Source organism: Trachymyrmex cornetzi, unplaced genomic scaffold, assembly GCF_001594075.2.
Source record: "Trachymyrmex cornetzi isolate Tcor2-1 unplaced genomic scaffold, Tcor1.1 scaffold299, whole genome shotgun sequence".
NCBI lineage: Eukaryota > Metazoa > Arthropoda > Insecta > Hymenoptera > Formicidae > Trachymyrmex > Trachymyrmex cornetzi.
Window position 1 is genome coordinate 1,548,436 of NW_017297680.1, and position 19,756 is coordinate 1,568,191.

Below are 19,756 nucleotides of genomic sequence, written 5' to 3' on the forward strand. Positions count from 1 at the left end.
TATAGTGAAAATCATTGCTAAAGTATAGATGTTATTGTACAATAATAAAAAAAAACAACCGGAATGAACGTCGAGTGCCTATATCTGTGATACTTGATTCCAACTATCTGAAAACGAGTTCTGGGTATAATCTATCGTATGCTCATTTTTTGCGCACACTGACTGTGTTTGTTTGTATTTTAGAAACATTAAATAAAGTTTTTTAATTTATTTATTGCAAGTTTTTTATTGCAATACTGATATACTTTGCGTTTCACTATCAATTTCTTGGGGCATCTCATATTAGGAGCACAATTTTTTGACTTTGCGATTTGCTCACTTTTTACATTTCTTTAATTTAAAAGAAAAATGGAATTTGAATTAAATTTTATGTAACGTTATCTTAAAACTTATTAAATCCCCTTCAAAATGACTTAATATTTTTTCAAATTCTGCCTATGGACTTCTAGCATTTATCCTAAAACTCGGTATCTCATAATAGGCGCCTTTCCTCTATAATTTGCCGTCCTAATTTATACATTTGGCTTTGACTTGTTTTTGTACATGAAATTGTATTTGCCCTATTGTATTTGATTTTATTATATATATACAATGACATATATTTGCATGTCATTGTATATATTAACGGGTGAAATTTTATAGATTGAAAAGTTTCCCATTATTTTGGAGGATACGTAATTTGTAAGACTTTGAAAAAAGATGATAAATTTTTTGTGCAAGGATGATTTTCGATTTCTTCAAGTGTATATTAATGTTTTATATATTAATTATGATTGTAAATATTGCTACTCTAATTAAATATGTAATATTGAAATGTTTTTAAGTGTAATTTTGAAATATTCTGGCAATTTAAACAATTTTAATTATTAATTCACAACATGATGAGATTAGTAGATATTAAATGTGCATACCAAATAATATTAATAAGTTGATTATCACTGAAACTATTTATTAAAAAAAATAAACTTAATTTTGCTATTATGATTCTTAAAATATTATTTAAAGATGAGAATGAAATATAATCTCTTGTAACAAAACAATATTTTACACGTACACTTTAACTTTGTATTCCAATAACATGTTTCTATTATAATTATGATAGAAGTCCGATATAAATATTGCAATTTGAAATTGCTTGACACGCTGTTAAGAAAGCAATAACGGAAAAATTAATAATAAATAGCGCGCAAGAAGATTAGTATTCGCAATGCATAGTCACGATGGATCTGCCGAAAACGATCAGCTTTTGAATGCTTCTGTATATTTGGAGTCCCAAAAATACACACCGACCGCGTAGTCGCGACGTTTCTGATCGCAACGCGTCGTGTCCGAAAGCGGTACAAATCTCGCTATTCGTCTAGTAGAAACTGTAGATTGTACTATTGGCAGAGCTTATGTGCGATATTTTTAATAAGCCAAGAATATAAAGCACCTGGTAAGTACGATCTCCGGCTCAGTTCAAGCACAGGCCTTCAATCGTTGCGGTATTAACAACTCATCGACGAGGGAAGTTAATTGCTTCTCGTTAGCTTGATTCTCAACTGAGCATGTCACAAGAATCGGTATGTCACAGTAATACTTGAATCAAACTAATTAACTTTATTATATATATATATATATATAAACATTTGTAATGTAATCCATGACATATATATTAATTTCATTTCTATATCGGATAGAGACATTTTACAGCAAATAAATTTGACTAGTTGAATTAATAGCTAATCGAGTTAATTAGAGTTTGACGAAATTTACACCCTAATTATTCCTACGTTCTTAGATATTCTTATCTAGTTATAATTTTCGCGAGAGATGTTAAAACTTGTAACATTAATCCGTGCAATTTACAATATAATAATTTGAGTTTTAACAACACACGATTTCGTTTTCTTATTATTTTAGCAAAGTGGCGTATCCGCATCGCAGGCATACAAAGTGCTGCAGAATGAACAGGTTGGCAGGTAAGAAAAAATGAAAGAGTAGAGCTGATAAATTATTCAAATCTGAGATAAAATATGGAACAGAAAATCTACGAATAATTTTAAATTAAATAAGTAAGTATAATAGTCTCTTAATAAAAATTCGTGGTGCATTAAGCTGTTTGGCTTATGCATTATGCTTAATCTAAATTAAATGAAGCATTTGCAAAATTAAAGAAACCGGAGGTATTAATAAATACACGGGATTCACATGGTAATATAAACTTGTAAAATTATCCAAATATGATATATATAAAGTAAAATAGATTTGTCAAAGAGAGAATTAAAAAAGTTTATGATTTTAGAAAGAAATAAATCTGCTTTGACGTAAAAATAAAATTATATCAGCAATTTTTACTGATATGACGCAAAGAAAATTATATCAGAAATTTTCCAAGTTGGACTCTAATTATATTTTGATCGCATATGTTTTATTAAAGTGTTTGTTAAAAAAAATTACATTTGATTTAACAGATACATGGTCGCGAATAGAGAACTACATGCTGGTGAAGAAATCGTCACGGAAATGCCCTTTATCGTTGGGCCGAAGGCATGTACGTATCCCTTGTGTCTCTCCTGCTTTACACCTTGGCCCCCTGAACCGGATGACAAACCGCTATGTTCCAAGTGCGGATGGCCCGTATGTGGCCAAGAATGCGAAAATGCTCCACAACATAAAGATTACGAATGCCAGGTAAATAAGATTTTAATTGAAAAGCTTTTTTCGAAACTTTCTTAAATTCTGCGAAAAATTGTGATTGTAAAATCTTTTCAATAAGTGAAGAGCTATGGAAAGTATTGGAAAGTTTTGCAGTATATTTTCATTTTAATCTTTATACTCATACAAATACATATAGTTATAGTTATATAGCTTTCTTATAGCGTTATATCTATTTCTTCTTGATATTGTGTTTTGCATATCTAAAGATCTATTTTCTTGGGCAGGTGTTTACACAGGCGAACGAGAAGTTTAACGTAGACGCCGTGCTGGATGGGAATAGCGAAAACGGTGTTCCGCAATTAGAATGCATAACGCCGTTGAGACTATTGTTGGAGTCGGAGAGAAACGTCGAAAGATGGAACAAAGAGATAAAGGATATGGAAGCGCATAATAAAATAAGATGTCAAAAAAATCAATGGAAGTCAGATCAAGTCAATATTGTAGATTACCTGAGAAAACGGCTCAAATTTGATAGGTATATTTATTGCGGCATTTTACTAAAGCGGTCCCTAGGCGATTAATATTGTTGCACAATACCTGATATTGTATAATATTATTAATTGTATGGAGACTTATTGAGCTTCCAAACTGTTCGTTTTAAATTGTTTAAAGGAGGCATCAATAACACAGTACAAAATTATTGCGCAATAATATTGTGCGTCTAGGAACTGCTTAATATTGTTTTAATGTGGAACTGTATTATTTGAAATGGAACAGTCAATAAATATTTGCAGATTCTCAGAGGAGTATATACAAACGATATGCGGTATTTTGGAGATTAATACGTTCGAAGTTCGGACGGTGAAAGGATTCAGCGCACGTGGTCTTTATCCAACAGTCGCTATGATGAATCACTCATGTGTCTCGAACACATCTCACAGCATATCGCCAGTTGATTATAGGTATATCAATTAATAATCGTTACCTATGAATTACTTAACGAAATAAAAACGCAATTCTTTGTAATGATACTCGACACTAAACATTTACTGCCAGCAAAAAATTTAAGCGCGGTATCTTAAACAACAGCATTTTACTTACTTGTTACATGCTCGTGCACAGTCTTTCCTCAATTAATTTACACCCTGTGCGATCCTTCAGGAAATCTCACACGGTTTATTATGCTGATGAAGATAGTCCCGTATTAAATGCAAATAGCAATTATACACGCCATTCTACAGGATACGGCTGCGTACTACACTTAAAATTCCTGTGGGCGGTGAACTTTACGCGAGTTACACGCACTCGTTACTTCCGACGATCCTACGGAGAGAGCATCTACTCGAGGGCAAACACTTCGCCTGCGCGTGCCCGCGATGTTCAGATCCTACGGAATTGGGCACTCACATGTCCTCGCTGAAGTGTAACAAATGCGACAACGGGATTGTTTTACCACTGGATTCTTTAGGTATTGTGCAATAGTGTCGATTATATTTTTTTCCTTTTAAGTTGTATGTGACGTTAATTGAACAGAAATCAAGGATTATTGAAATAGGTACAGTTGAGCTCAGTTTTAGACATCCTAATCATGTAATAATAAATGTTTCTTATGCTTATTTCGCAATAAACAAAATGCAAAAATCAACATAAAATTTTTTCAGTGTCAGGAATTGAAATTATATTGATTTCAATATTTGGCGATTCCATATAATGACATTGATAGAAGTTTCGAATCTATTAATATTTAGAATATAAAATAGTAATTATGTCTTTATAATTAAAAATATTTATTAGATTCGGAAAGTACATGGAAATGTACGCATTGCGATTTTTCTACCAACGGACAAGCAGTGCGAAAAGTTCTCCGGATCATTCAAGCGGAAGTAGACGCCGCTGAAGCAATCAGTGGAGCTGACGGAGCTGATGCGATTTACGAAAGGGAAACCGTTATGAGAAAGTACCGATTAATTTTACATCCCCGGCATGCCTTTCTTTCAATGTTAAGGTAAATTAATTAAATTCGGCGAAGTTAACTCTAAGAATATATATTTTTTTTTTCGTATACACTTTTCACGTTATATTATTAATAATTCCTAAAAACAATATTTCTTAGGCACTCATTGACTCAAATGTACGGTCGAGTTGACGAGTACTTGTTAGATGATTTGCCAGATGTTGTATTGGAGCACAAAGTCGATATGTGCCGTTTATTGCTTCAAGTATTGGACGTTATGGAGCCGGGATATAGTCGTGTAAGAGGTATGTGTTTCTTAAGTGTGTTTCCAATTAGAGGAAAGATGTTTGGATAACTTTATTGCCTTATCTTTTTCTGGCAGGTATGACGTTATACGAGTTACACGCACCGTTACTATTCTTGGCTAAAGGTCAGTGGAATGCCGGTGTTATTGACGAAGCCAGACTGAAGTCCAAAATGATAGAAGCGGCTAATATCCTAAAAGAGGCGGTTACGATATTAAGCTTAGAACCATCAGAGACGTCCGAAGGACAAATAGGACTCGTCGCAAAAGAATCTATAATTCAACTGGAACAGTCCATAAATGATTTATAAGTATCTTTTGTAAAAACCTCGTTACTTGTATAAACTTACTTATATTAATAAACGCTATACTTCTTGAGGTTTCTTATTACTAATAGCCAATTCCATCTGCTTATATTTATTAATCAAGAGAAATGATTTTATGAAACAATCAGAAGAGAAAATTATATGGAAAATATTTATACTTATCTAATTTGCAAGAACTTAACATGTAATAAATGAATATATATGTACAGAATATATGACAGAAATTGGAAGCAGGATAAACTAAGAAATATTATCCTAAATATACACACAAATATCTTTCTTTAAAATATTATGTGTAGTATATTACAATGAATTACAATAGACTTGATTATTATTGAATTGTTTTTGTATAGAGTAGGAAAATATCTCAGTAATTTGAAATTAAAGAAATTTATACATCATTTTAAGAATATTTCTGATTTTGTACTAAATATATGTATACATATTATAGATATAGCGTGTGTACACAAAAAATTTACATGGGATTTTCTCAACGGTATGAGTTTTCCTTGAAAAGATGTTTAGTAGATTTTTCTTTTTTTTGTTGTACATATATAACATACTTAATAGAGCTATTAATTTTTTTTATTTGGAGTTCTTATACAAAAATAAAGAAATTTTTATCGTTTTGTTGTAACTGCCAATGCGTGCATCACGTTCTGCATACTAACATTACAGATTGCGCGCGATGCCATGCGATGTCTAATAATACAGCGTGTCGCGTGAGCGCCTAAGGAAAACGGTTCGTATTACTGATGCCTGCTTGCTGATGCCAGTTACGGATCGACTATCGCTAACTTGAAGGAAGTAATCTGGAGACATGACGCCCACTACAAAGTATAAGATTGCGCATTCGAAGAAACTTGGAAGGTATAATTGCAATTACAAATTAGCTATTTAGCATAATATTAATACGTTTGTGTAATCTATGTATATGTCTATCAATAAATGTATAATCAATGTATAATCAAATTGTGGTGAAGTCACGAAACATATAATCATTTGAAAACATTATCTTATCATTTGCAAACACTCTTTATTTTATACAGTTAAATTGTTATTTTTTTTGTCTTTTATTAAATAATTTTGAAAGGAATTATAGAACTAATATAGAAGAAATGAATTCCTTTATATGTTTATGATTTTGTTATTAAAATAAATTTAGCACTTTTTGCATTTACAAAATAAACAGTTTGTGCTATATATTGAAGCAATTACATATTTAATTTTGCATAATTGTAATTATTTTTGCAATCTTATATATCTTTTGTTTATAAGGTATCTCGTAACAGCTAAAAACATAGCATCAGGGGAAGTTATAATTCGGGAAGAACCGATCGCGGTCGGTCCGATGGTGTATAAGAAGGATTGTTTCTGTTTTGCCTGTATGCGCACGTTACCAAAAATTGGCGAAGAAAGGCAGTACGCTTGCTCCAGATGTAAATTTGTGCCGCTGTGCAGCGTAGCATGCGAGGTAATAAACTGAAATACATTACATCGGCCATTCTCTCAAAGAGAAAGAATTTGTTATCATACGAGAAAAGAAATATTTTCGCACGATGCACTGGATAAAACTTAAAAACTCTTACGAGCAAGATTACTTGGGAAAAATGTATGCAATCAGTAACTGTATGACATTTTGTTTATCTAAGATTTGCTTATCTAAGAAAGACAAAAATAATATAACAAAAATAAAGTTTGAGAATCGCTGCACGCATTACATAACATTATGATACTTTCAAAATATCATTTTTAATCTTCTTTTTCCTATCTTTGAAGATACGGACAAATCATCATACGAATGAAGAATGCCAAATATTTAAAGATAATCGAGATCTATTAACAGAAAGCGGAATTGATGCAGCAGGAATTTTATTGGCCTTGCGGCTATGGATAATAAAACACAAGAATCCAGCTGTGTGGGAAAAAATAGATTGTATGGAGGCTCATTTGGATAAAAGGATTGGCACGTCCGTTTGGAGGGACAGAGAAGTCAATGTTGTAGACGTGAGTTTTGCATAAATTAGATTTTTATATATTTTGAACGTTTAATCCACAATTCACTATGCAATATAAAGGAATAGCGTAAATATTCCTAAGATATTGGGTTAGAAAAGTTCTGCGGAATTTTGTTAGCTCAAAATTATATACAGAATATATATTTGTTGCGAAATTTTCGACAATCTAACATGAAAGCTTAAAGTTTTTCTTAAAAGTTCATTTAAAAAAAATGTTCCTACGACTTTTTATTATCAAGTTACACGTGGATTAAATATTATAAAAGAGCATTTTGATTTTGATTGCTTATAACTTCGTTAAAAATCATCGTATCGTAATTAATAAAACAGATTCTTAAAGCTGAAACGTTGTTCTGTACAAGTGGTATAATTGCCAATTTAAAAAAAATAGAATATATGTACATTTGAGCTAAAAATATGATATTACTTTTTTCCCCATTGCGCAATAGTTAAGGATAGTAATATCATATTTTTAACTCAAATTTCTATATATTTTACATTTAAAAAATTAGCGTGGTACTATTTGATAGAGCAACGTTTCAGCTTTGTTTAAGTATCTGTTTTTTTAATTGCAGTACAATAATTTATGGAGTTATGAACAAAGTCAGAATGTTTCTTTTTACTCTCTCGAATAATTCAAGAACAAAAAATTGTAGAAACATTTTTAAAAAACGATTTTGTAAGGAAAACTCCAAACTTTCACGATATAGATAGTCGAAAATTTTCACAAATTTATTTGGCACATGACAGACCCACAAAGTGAGAAGAAAAATTTCTCTTTTTTCAGCTCGTAGTTTTCTATATATAAAAATTATTAAACTCACATAAATTAAAAAAATATAGTAACCATTCGAAAGTAGAGATTTCAAGCTTTAAAACCTTTTTTTTTTAAATTGAAATTTTGGTCATTTTTAACGAAGATATTGTTATATAATTTTGAGCTAACAACCCAAGCAGAACAGCAAGTCACGATAACGTCAAAATGATATTAAAATGAATCGAAAATGATTGAAAAATGACTTTTAACGATTATTTTGGAGTCATTTTGACATCATATTAATATCATAATGACTTGTTGTTCTGCTTGGAAAAATACCGCAGAACTTTTCCTCCAACCCAATATTTATCAAGAGATGTTATCCCATTCAGTAACGTGCAGTATTGTGTATATATGTAACACAGGTAATCCGAAGACTTCGTTGGCCGGCTGAGATTGAACCGCCGAACACGGAATTAATGCAGAAATTGTGCGGAATTTTGGATGTGAATACTTTCGAGTTGCGATCACCTAGTGCCCTTGATGGTCTCCTTCTGCGAGGTTTATACATTGAAGCAACTTTGATGGCTCATGATTGCAGAGGCAATACTCATCTCACCGTAGACGACAATTTTCAGCTGACTGTTTATGCGAGTATAGCAATCAAACAGAATGAACCTATCCTTTTCAACTATACTTCGTCGCTGCTGGTCAGTTAATTACATAAATATAATGAAATTAATATGTTACTTTTTTTGCTGATATTTCAATATTACTCGAAGATTCAATTTAAGTTATATTCAATAATATCTAATGATTTAATTAAAAGCTGCCTTTTTATCAAAAACATTTTTATCGTCGTTAGATCTAAAAGGTATTCTTATTATTAACAATATCTATTTAATATATATAATAAGTAAATTTTAAAAAGCAATATTTTCTTGTTTTATGTATAAACACTGTAGTGTAACATAGTAACAATCATAGAATTATACACTGAAAAAAAAAAATTTTTAATTTCAAAGAAATATCTCTTTGCTCGTGCTAAAAAAAATTATTTCTTTGGATCAATGAAAATTTCTTTAAAAATACAATATTTTATTTCTTTGAATGTACAAAATATTATTTTCAAAGAATATCTTATTTTCATTGATCCAAAGAAATAATTTTTTTGAATACGAGTAAAGAGATATTTCTTTGAAATTAAGATTTTTTTTCTTAATTGTTGTTATTTATCATTGTAATTTGTATTTGTTGATTTTTTTTCTTAATTGTTGTTATACAATTATTTCATCTTTATGTTACATTGTGTTATCTGTGTCTTTTGCTGGAAAATTTAGAACTAATACTGAATTATCAATGTATTTAACTAGGGTACAGCTGATAGAAAAGATCATCTTCGAGAAGGAAAGTATTTCGAATGCGAATGCTCTTTATGTACGGATCCATACGAATTGCAGTCGCATCTGAGTAGCGTGTTATGTCCGCGTTGCAAAAAAGGATTTATAGGCATACAAGATACTTCCACCGTTGATCCATATGAACGAAGTCGATGGCAATGCCAGATGTGCAAAAGAACCTACGGCGGTCGTCTGATCAGAGCTACGTTGAACATATGCAGAACACTTATCGACGAATGTGAGGACGTTGACATAAAAGTTCGTGATTATCGGAAATATGTTTAGAACTTAACATTTTTTTTTATAATCATTACAGCAGTAATAATAGCAGTAATAATAGCTAATATTTTTTCAGAAGATAGACAGCTTGCTTAAAAAACTATCCCGATCGCTGCATACCAATCACTTCCTAATGTTGTCTTTAAAGCAGAAATTATTAACGGCTTGTAGAAAAGAAATAACGTCTCTCAATCCTCAGAAAAAGGTTGTACAAAAAATGTTGGATACGTGTAAGGAAATCTATGATGTCTTAGATATAGTAGAGCCAGGTATATCACGTTTAAAAGGTATGAACACAATATTGCTTATTTAATTCTAATTATATATTAATTATAGATGAATAACATAGAATGTAAAAGATAGCAAATTGTGAATATGTAGAAAAAATAATAAGCAAATAGTAAATTAATAAGTAAATATTAAAACATTTTATAAAAGTACTTTTATATAATTACGAAAAATATATTTATCAATATTATAAATTTCAGGCATAATGTTATACGAGATGCATTTGCCTATAATAATATTGGCAAATCGATCTTATTCCGCGCGTGAGATTTTTTCAACACAGCTGACCTGTCAATTGGAAGAAGCTAGGGATCTTTTAAAAAAAGCTCTGACCATGCTTCTTTTGGAACCGTTGACCACGCCAGAAGGGAAATTAGCTAAAAGAGCGTTGGAGGAATTACGGACGCTAAATCAGAATATAAGTGACGTTAAATCCTTACCGTTGGAGGAGCCCAAAGTTCATATGCGTAGAACGAAGGAACACCGTAAAAAAGTCAAATGACACATTTCATTTCATTTCATCCCAATATTTCTCAACTTGTATAAAAATTTGAAAAACGATTAATTTTCCTTGTAAAAAAGGCAATATCGAAACACATTACACATATATATTAAATAAACAAAAATTTGTTTACCTTTAAATTTGATATTAATTTTTTTTATTCTCTAATACATCGCAAAGAGAGAGAGAGGGGGGGGGGGAGGAAGAGAGAAAGATAAATGAACAAATTTTACTAATTATATATTTTCATATAAAAAAAATCTAAGTACAGTTATAAACGAAAAATTTAATAAAAAATGCAAACTACTACAAATTTTTTAGAGCAGTGTTGGGATTTATTTGCACGTTGCAGCTTGGTTCCTACCCCTTACTTCACCAGCCGGTGCTGACCCGCGCCCAAGCTAAAGGTCAATCGGCAGGAACCGAGGAGGACAGGAACTAAGTTGAAAATCGGCCGAAATGTGCAAGTAAATCCCAGCACTGTTTTAAAGATTAATAATCATAAAACATAAACCATAATATAATTTTAATATTTTAAATATTATATAATTTTAACATTTCTATTTCATTTAAGAAAACAAGTCTTTTCTTTGAAGAAAAGTCGTTTCTAAAATAGTTATTGGAACTTATCGATAACTATAACCGAACTGAAACTTTATTTCAATTTTTATTTTCTCTCAGGTCTCTAGTCTAGATATATTCTTTTTTGTAATTATAATTATTATAATTTATGATTGTGTAGTTATCACATAATACTTTATCGTCTTGTATTAAGGAAACTGTTCTTATGTATGATAAAAAAAGATATTATGTATTTATGTATTCATAATGTATCTTCTAACCCACATGGATTTAATACATTCATACAAAATTTTAATCTCACACAATTTGGAGGAATAAGTAACACTCCGAAATTCTAAAATCGTGTGTATAGTCTATGTTTGTAATGTTTTATATAGAAAAAAATGTGCCTGCGCACAACTTGAACTTGTAAATTTTTCAAAGTTTTCAATTTTCTTATCATAAAAGTATTTTGTCCAAAAAGATAAGATTACTCATATTTCATCTTATGTAATAATAATAATAATAATAATAATAAGATACAAATTGTAGCATTATTCATTGCTCATAACTTTTTTTCTTCAATATTACTATTAGATTTGAAATTGACATCATTCACACAACTTCCATATGCAAACATCCTTGGAATGTCTTGCCCATAATATATTTTCGTATTGTGTGCCAATGACTCGTACTTTTTGAGCTCTAAGAATTCTTTAGACAAAAGTAATGTATTCGCCTCAGCTTGCATTTTCATCTGGTAAAATTCTGCATCAGAACGACTCTTTTGTCTTGCTAAATGCATCTCGTCCTCTATTGCAGCCATTTGCTGCAGGGATTCTTTCTCCATAATCTTTTGATTATATTGAATTTTTGCAACTTGCGCTTCTTTCTCAGCTTCAATGATGGCCTTCTTGCGATCAGTCTCAGCATCTTTTTCCACTACTTTTTGATGTTGTGTAGATATCAACAGTTTCGTTTTCTCTGCTTCCCTAAACAATTCAAAGCAAGTTAATATATAAATTACAAAAATATAAAGAAAATTGAAATCTAAAGGAACTGAATTAATTAACAGAATACTTACATTAATTCATAGTTCTTCCTAATTGTTTCAGGAATTTTTGGCTTTGTTACTCTTACAGCTTGTATGTTAAGACCAGGTGCTAATTCATTCAAATCTCTTTGAAGCGCAGTTTTCAGATTCTCATCAATTTGATCAAACAGATCTATGTATACTTCGTGCAGTGTATGTACAGAACAAAATTGATTTAATTCATGATGCACTTTATTAAAAATTAAAGTGCGATCGTAATCAGCTGTGAAATTTCTCACCATGTTGTAAACTAAACAAGAATATATATATTAATATATTAATAAAAATATACAATATCAATGTTCTTAAAAATTAAAAGAGTAACTACTCCACAACTTACCACTGTTTGCATCCAATATATTTACAACTTCAATACGATCAAAGTAGATTATAACACCACCGCTAGTTCCACATGGCACATTCTTCACTTCATCTGTTTGTAGTGTTACTTGAACTGAACGATATGTGGTCAAAAATGGTATCATCATGTGAAATCCTGGATTACTCACTTGAGGTAATAGTGCGCCACCCTGACAAATATTCATCAATATTCATAGAGTTAAAAGGAATGAGACTATTGGAGATAATGGAAGAACGACTTGTTCGAAACAACTTACTCGAAAGTACACCCCTACATGGCCTTCTTCAATACGATGAAGGGAGAAGTTAAATACTATCACAAAGCACACAAGAAAACAGATTGCTATGATTCTTTGGTCAAACATAGTCGCTCGTTTATAATACACTGAAAAATATACAGAAAAAGATGTATATGAGACTAAATGCCACATATATAATATAAGCAAAATATAGAGGTGAATCACTAGTTCGAGCGGCTTGAAATAACAGTATCGCGCGAAGGAATAGTTACGTAACGAATAAGCATAAAATGATAATTATATAGCGTACAATTAGCAAATCCACCGGCCGCTGGCACGATTCCCCAAAATTCGAAGAACCATTAAAAGAGGTTATCTTTTCGGCAAATGCATCAAGCAAGCATACCTTCATCCAAAGGACGGAAAGTATATATTACAATACGATAATAGATATATAATTATAACTATAAATCACAACATGGCTCATTAAGGTCATATTTGTGAAATAAATCCCTCGACATTTCTATTTCAACTGATAGCTATAGCACATTCATTGATTCTTAGCGCGTTCTCTCAACAGTCTCAACTTCTTCAATAAATATATCGACTTAGGATAATGTAATCGTCGGAAACGATGGAAACTGTATCAATCTTTTTAAAAGATATGAACTATATATATTACATTCTCTTTCTTTTCATTTTTCTTTTATTAAAGAGTCTCTGTAAAATATCTGCAATAAACCTATGTTGAAAATTATTTTGACGGTATTATATTATGTGCAAAAATGCCAAAAATGTCGAATCAATTTACTTAAAAAGTAATATTGCAAATAACAAATAATAATATCGTATTATTAATTCTAATAATTTCTAAAAAAATAAAGGACTAAATCCTTTACAACTATATTTTAAATTATGTATCGAAACATGATGCAAGTGGGTAGTAGTGTCTACTTGCATTATGATATCGAAATAAATCGTAACCATATATCGACTGATCGATTAAAAATTTAATTTTCGATTTATTGATTAGTTTGTTTTTTTTAGCGGAATCTTGTGTACTTTTTACTTTTTCTTTCTTTTTCTCTCTACTGCCCAACAATATGTGGCTGTTTTATAGCGTTTTCGGCCCGATCGGGTTTGCACCAACCTGGGTTGGATTAATCTTTTCTATTGGTTGATGTCACACGCTCTACCAATAGGAGAGCGCAAAACGTCATTAATCCAACCCAGGTTGGTGCAAACCCGGTCGGGCCGAAAACGCTATTAGTTTAAGTGTAGAAAGCACCTGAAAGCGTAGAAAGTACCATTGTGGTGTAGTTACAAATCTGACATAAGATAACGAGGTTAGGTTCCTGAAGTGACGTTGATTTGACACGGTGATATATAAATAATTTTTAAATAATTTAACCATGTTTGTTTAACGTTTTTTTCGTGATTTAAACAGCAAAAATGGAAGTCAAAACAAAAAGTGAACATTTACTAACTTTGAAAGGTAACTTGTCGCGAAGCAGTAAGAATTATATTTCTTTTCAATATTTTAGATTATCCAGATAGAACACAGAAATTATATGATGTCAGAAGAACGTCATCATAACTTTATTTGTCATTTTTAATGACAAAGATATAATGACATTTTTTAAAATGTCAATAACTTTTATGTTCTACCTGGAGATAGAGAGTATTACTATTTGATACATGTACAACAATATTTTAATTGGAGAAATGACGTAGAAGAGAATTATACCTATTAATGAAATTATGAACAAAAATTGTTTTTTATAGTAATGAGATTGACACGACCTACCTTAGCTAGTCCTATGGTTGTCACATGTGATTCTACAGACTTACCAGGTAATACATTGAACAACGAACTTAAAAACGATTGTACAACATTGCAAGGCATGGAGGCACTTGCTATAGGACAATTTATGGTATTGCCTCAAAGTTTTGGGTATGTCTCTTGCCCGAGAATTTTTCTTTCCGTTTAATCACAAGAAAAGTATATATTTCAACAAATATTGAAATTGATATTTATTATTTCAGAAATATATATTTAGGAGAGATATTCTCTAGTTATTTATGTGTTCACAATGGCAGTAATCAAGTGGTAAAAAATGTTACTGTAAAAGTAAGTTCAAATTACACATTAAGATTTTATCTCAAGTGATCTTATTTGACATCAAATACATTTTTATATTTCCTAATATTGTATGTTTCTACATTTTATAGGCAGATTTACAAACAAGTACACAAGTTATTCCACTCTCTAGCAATAACCTGGAAGGAAAAGAATTAGCACCTGACAGTACAGTGGATGAAGTTATTCATCATGAAGTTAAGGAAATAGGTACACATATGTAAGGATATTTATAAGTTTCTGTATTAAAAAATTCATTTTTTCTTCAAATGTAAAATATATCTTTCTTATATCTCTAGATTAGTTTGTGAAGTATCTTATACAAATCAGATTGGACCTCCACTGTCATTTAGAAAATATTTCAAGTTCCAGGTAGTTAAACCACTTGATGTGAAGACTAAATTTTATAATGCAGAGGTAATACCTAAGTATTTAGTTATATTAATACTATGATATATTAATGCTCTTATTTGTGTGTGTGTGTGTGTATTACTTTCGCGGTTTCATGATATTTATTAAAGTCAGATGAGGTATATCTCGAAGCACAAATACAGAATCTAACAGCTGGGCCAATTTGCTTAGAAAAAGTTGCTCTTGAATCGTCCCACTTATTTAGCGGTGAGTTCTCATATACTGTAATGTTGACTAAAGCATGTATTCATAATTCTTATATTTAAGATGTCATAAGCCAATCAAAGAGCCGTATTAGCATCTTTAGATACTTTTGAAATAAGGTGATTATAAATACCGGCTTAAAAGCCTTAAACTCGAAACGCGTCATATTTTAGTGACTACATTAAATACAAACGATGAGGGAGACTCTATCTACGGAAGTGTAAATTTATTAGATGCAGGCTGTAGTAGACAATATCTATATTGTTTAAAGCCACAGTTAAGCTTGTTAAAAGATCCGAAAATGATGCAAAATGCAACAAATATTGGCAAATTGGATATTGTGTGGAGAAGTAATTTGGGAGAAAGAGGAAGATTGCAAACAAGTCAATTGCAGAGAATGGTATGTTATACTATTCTTTAATGTGTACGTATAAAAGTTATGTATAAAATAATGCACCAACATAATTCGTTTGTCTCAGGCACCTGAGTATGGAGATCTGAGGGTTATCATAAAGGATATTCCTTTAAAGGCTTATCTTGAAGAACCAGTTAATTGTACATGTCATGTAATAAATACATCGTAAGTGTGAGTGCAAAAATACACAGAATTATCGTGAATATAATAACAATTCTTTCATTCCTCTGTACAGAGAAAGAAGTATGGAATTATTACTGAGTTTAGAGTCAAATAATTCCATAGCTTGGTGTGGGATGTCTGACACAATAATTGGCACTTTGAAACCTGGAGGTTCTATGGATATACCTCTCTGCTTCATTACTTTGGATACAGGCATTATCGTGAGTAACTTATTTATGAGAATTATAAGGATGCATTTTTTAATGCATTTTATTAAATATTGCTGTTTTACAGACTATTTCCGGTTTAAAACTTACGGACACATTTTTAAAAAGGGTCTACGACTACGATCTAGCACAAATTTTTGTTAATCAATTGGATTGAAAAATGCACATAACAAGAGCACTTTTATTAATTACACAGCATTTATTATTTATAAACATAATAAAAATGATGTCAAGATATTCTTACATAAAAATGAATATATTAGAGATGTATGTTAGAATCACTCTAAAGTGATAACGTTCATAAATATTCATCCAATGTTGCCATCCTTTCAGTTTCATTGACTGCTCCTACTGCACATGCGAGTAACATTTGAACGTCTCGTGGCTCATTGCCACCGAATACATATCCATTAGCTTTATCTACCGCGTTCTTTACTTGTAGCAACAATGCTTTGTTTGTAACGTCCAATGGTATAAAATTAACGAGACTATAGTCTTCAATTATTGATACTAGCGCAGTATTAAGTTTTTTGTACCTATAAAATATTACAAATATAAGTTTTCTCTGTATTTCAATTCTAATGACACATTTTTATTTAGCTATATTTGACTTACTTTGCAGTGAAGGGATTTTCATCCAACTGCTCCAAGAGATAATTTAAATCCAGTACTTCAGTGTAAAAATCTATATTGAATGCTAGCTGATCGCTGAACTTTTTCATTTCATCAAACTTTGTCATTATATTTACATGAGGTAACCCTATTTGTAACATCACTGTTGTGCAAAGAATTAGAGAGGATAGATATTTTCCTATAAATAATAACAATGATTAGTAATTTTTAACAGTTTATAATTGTTTATTTAACTAATTCGAGTAAATGAATTAATATCTACCAGGATCGCTGCAATGATGCGAATCCACGAGATGCACGCTGCATAATTTTACTAAATTCTGGTTTAATTTCTCTGCTATCTGGCTCACTGATTTATGATGCGTATATAACTCAACCTAATGCATTAACAATTTATTATTTAGCATTATATAGATATAAAGTAGAAAAAAAAATTTAAGAAAAACGACTCACTTGACCAGGACAATCAAAAATAAGGTAGTGATCCTTTAAATTCAAAACTTTAGTGATAAGCCATTTGATGTTGGTTTCTAAGAATTCCATACAGTAAATTAAAGCTCCATTTGGTCCAAGTCCAAAATGTGTCATGACCTCTTCATGTTTAATTAATTCAGATATATCTGCCGCTGGAGTATACTCCATATTTTCATTTGCCGGATCTAAAATGTTTGCTTAGATTTCAGGAAAAAAAAAGCATAACCGTACTTCTATCCTAATTCTTAACACTGTGCCAGTATAATGTTGCAGCACTGGTTTTTTTATCACCATACCTGTGCAACTGATATCGATACTGTCGTTAAAAGTTATAGAATAAATATTGAATTAACATACCGATATTAATGACAGCTACTTTCCTTCCAATGGACTCCAAAAATTTGGACATTGCATTGCAATATGTTGTTTTTCCACTACCAGGTGGGCCAATAACAAGTTGACCAAAGATTAAGCTCATGATACTTTAACTAATGTAACATTACCATGGTTTTATCTGATTTATAGCAGCAACAATGGACTTCAAAGTATTCAAGTCATAATCTTTTAGTGCTATTGATAGCAGTAATGGTTTCTCAATGTTAATTTGTTGTGCTATATATCTAGCAGCTAAATCAATGTCATTGTTCTCATTGCCAAAGACTGTCCTGCAAATTTTTATTAAATAGATAATGCATTAAGGCCCATCTGGATTTATTGTAACGCTACAATCATAGTTTTAATATTATCTTAAATAATATTTTTAATATTTTAAATGTTTTTAATATTGTTCTGTGGTTTAGCCTATCAATTGATCTCACGATGCTCATGGATTTCACCTAACCTTATTCTCATTATTGACTATCGTATCGCTAGATAAGCATCGTAATCGTAATGGGCCTTCTACAATAAGCTGTTAGTAATAAATTAGAAGTCAGAAGCTAAAAATTGACTAATCATAGTCAAATGCAAGAAGAATAATTGACTGTGATTGGTCAATTCCTAGCTTCTAATTTATTACTAATGGCTTATTATAGAATATGTATTATTACATTATTACATTATGATAATTATTATACTTCCTATGATTATTACAACTACATAACTTACAAATACATCATGACTTACTTTATTGTGAACACATCGCTACTGTAACCATTCGCAGCAGATTCGCGATTTATTATCAGCAATGTCCCAAACTTTTTGAAGTGTGTTACGATCAGTAACGTTCGATTGCTATAAAAATAAAAATATAACAGTGCAGTAAACAACACTTGTTTCTTAAAAAGATCGTATATAACTGTGCAGTACCTATAGGATTTTAAAACAATATCAGTGTGATAGGTATTTGTAACAATACCACAGGCACGTTCACTCATATTTCTTTCGCATTCCTAACTCCGAAGTCTCGCCAACTGACATAACCTAATTCAACTTCATGATGATCACAAATTATCAGGACATTCAGGACTAGTGATGCGATGAGTCGAGTCCTAAGCAGGGTTGGCAATTTAAGAGCTGCTTACGTATAATATGTATGTAGAATACGTATAATACTATAAAACGTACGTGTAATACGTATAGCCGGTTAGAGCAGCCCGTGAAAATTTAATAAGAAAGAGATCAAACTTGAGGTACAGCATATACAGTTAATACAGTGGCGCAAGACGCAACTCTCTGTCGGCACCTTTGATGTTAGTGTCGGCCGAAATGGAGTGCGCATGCGTGAAATAATAGCGTTTTCGGCCCGACCAGGTTTGCACCAACCTGGGTTGGATTAATGACGTTTTGTGCTCTCCTATTGGTAGAGCGGGTGACGTCAACCAATAGGAAAGATTAATCTGGATTAATCCAACCAAGGTTGGTGCAAACCTAATCAAGCCGAAAACGCTATAAGTTACCTAGCGTTGCCATTGTTACTACCTAAACTTCTTTCTCTTTTCATCCTTTTTTCGCTCTGTCAAAACTCACTATATTTATTCGCGTCGCATTTCAACAAATGCGTTGGAGTGAGTAAGAGCTGTTATAGGAGCATGTGAAGCATGCAACGCGAATAAATGTAATGAAATAATCTGTAATTTATGATTTATGAGCCCATTATAATTATAAAAATCATTATATATAGTATAAACTACTATTGTAATGAAATAATCTGAACTTAGTGAAAATTAATAAAAATAAGTTGTAAATGTATTAAAAAATAAAGAGAAAATGTAGAAAAATTAGGAAAAATATTAAATCACATTTAAAACATATATTTATATAGAGAAATATTCAAATATATTATATAATTGTAAATATATGCTATGAAAATCTAATGATTTGATATAAAAGAAAATTTATATATATATATATATATATATGTCCAAAAA

At 31.0% G+C, this 19,756-nt stretch overlaps 5 protein-coding genes and 1 long non-coding RNA gene across 10 annotated transcripts; 3 read left to right on the forward strand and 3 right to left on the reverse strand.

The window, feature by feature from the left end:
- The first annotated feature begins 1,122 nt into the window (after positions 1–1,122).
- On the forward strand, positions 1,123–5,271 carry LOC108762442 (protein msta). Its single transcript, XM_018509447.1, has 9 exons — positions 1,123–1,562; positions 1,903–1,961; positions 2,454–2,673; positions 2,925–3,175; positions 3,435–3,602; positions 3,882–4,108; positions 4,435–4,645; positions 4,754–4,899; positions 4,977–5,271. The coding sequence occupies exons 1-9, from the start codon at positions 1,548–1,550 to the stop codon at positions 5,207–5,209; spliced, it is 1,530 nt and encodes a 509-aa protein (XP_018364949.1). The 5' UTR covers positions 1,123–1,547; the 3' UTR covers positions 5,210–5,271.
- On the reverse strand, positions 5,024–8,604 carry LOC108762443 (uncharacterized). Its single transcript, XR_001940167.1, has 3 exons — positions 8,531–8,604; positions 5,896–6,054; positions 5,024–5,092 (listed from the first exon to the last, which is right to left on the reverse strand). It is a non-coding gene; the product is annotated as an uncharacterized LOC108762443 (long non-coding RNA).
- LOC108762441 (protein msta) lies at positions 6,038–10,558 on the forward strand. Its single transcript, XM_018509446.1, has 7 exons — positions 6,038–6,094; positions 6,503–6,698; positions 7,004–7,231; positions 8,425–8,709; positions 9,373–9,657; positions 9,755–9,965; positions 10,167–10,558. Exons 1-7 carry the CDS (start codon positions 6,045–6,047, stop codon positions 10,466–10,468), a joined length of 1,557 nt encoding a protein of 518 aa, XP_018364948.1. The 5' UTR covers positions 6,038–6,044; the 3' UTR covers positions 10,469–10,558.
- Positions 10,559–11,565: 1,007 nt separating this feature from the next.
- On the reverse strand, positions 11,566–13,288 carry LOC108762448 (erlin-2-B). 2 transcript variants are annotated; one of them, XM_018509455.1, is made up of 5 exons: positions 13,128–13,288; positions 12,740–12,867; positions 12,463–12,652; positions 12,114–12,372; positions 11,566–12,021 (listed from the first exon to the last, which is right to left on the reverse strand). In XM_018509455.1, the coding sequence occupies exons 2-5, from the start codon at positions 12,845–12,847 to the stop codon at positions 11,595–11,597; spliced, it is 984 nt and encodes a 327-aa protein (XP_018364957.1). In that variant the 5' UTR covers positions 12,848–12,867; positions 13,128–13,288; the 3' UTR covers positions 11,566–11,594. The 2 variants fall into 2 exon arrangements, with proteins under 2 accessions (XP_018364957.1, XP_018364956.1); XM_018509454.1 differs by having other exon boundaries at positions 11,567–12,021; positions 13,032–13,288.
- On the forward strand, positions 12,567–16,574 carry LOC108762446 (trafficking protein particle complex subunit 13). Of its 4 annotated transcripts, none has more exons than XM_018509451.1 (11): positions 14,025–14,067; positions 14,169–14,216; positions 14,507–14,675; positions 14,768–14,852; positions 14,954–15,081; positions 15,161–15,278; positions 15,383–15,479; positions 15,650–15,876; positions 15,956–16,056; positions 16,127–16,274; positions 16,348–16,574. In XM_018509451.1, exons 2-11 carry the CDS (start codon positions 14,174–14,176, stop codon positions 16,435–16,437), a joined length of 1,206 nt encoding a protein of 401 aa, XP_018364953.1. In that variant the 5' UTR covers positions 14,025–14,067; positions 14,169–14,173; the 3' UTR covers positions 16,438–16,574. The 4 variants fall into 4 exon arrangements, with proteins under 4 accessions (XP_018364955.1, XP_018364953.1, XP_018364952.1 ...); XM_018509452.1 differs by lacking the exon at positions 14,025–14,067 and adding an exon at positions 14,075–14,100; XM_018509453.1 differs by lacking the exons at positions 14,025–14,067; positions 14,169–14,216 and adding an exon at positions 12,567–12,636 and having other exon boundaries at positions 16,348–16,573.
- Positions 16,493–19,051, reverse strand: LOC108762449 (GPN-loop GTPase 2). Its single transcript, XM_018509457.1, has 8 exons — positions 18,954–19,051; positions 18,696–18,877; positions 18,513–18,620; positions 17,745–18,052; positions 17,367–17,572; positions 17,176–17,290; positions 16,896–17,091; positions 16,493–16,816 (listed from the first exon to the last, which is right to left on the reverse strand). The coding sequence occupies exons 4-8, from the start codon at positions 17,863–17,865 to the stop codon at positions 16,579–16,581; spliced, it is 876 nt and encodes a 291-aa protein (XP_018364959.1). The 5' UTR covers positions 17,866–18,052; positions 18,513–18,620; positions 18,696–18,877; positions 18,954–19,051; the 3' UTR covers positions 16,493–16,578.
- Positions 19,052–19,756: the final 705 nt, after the last annotated feature.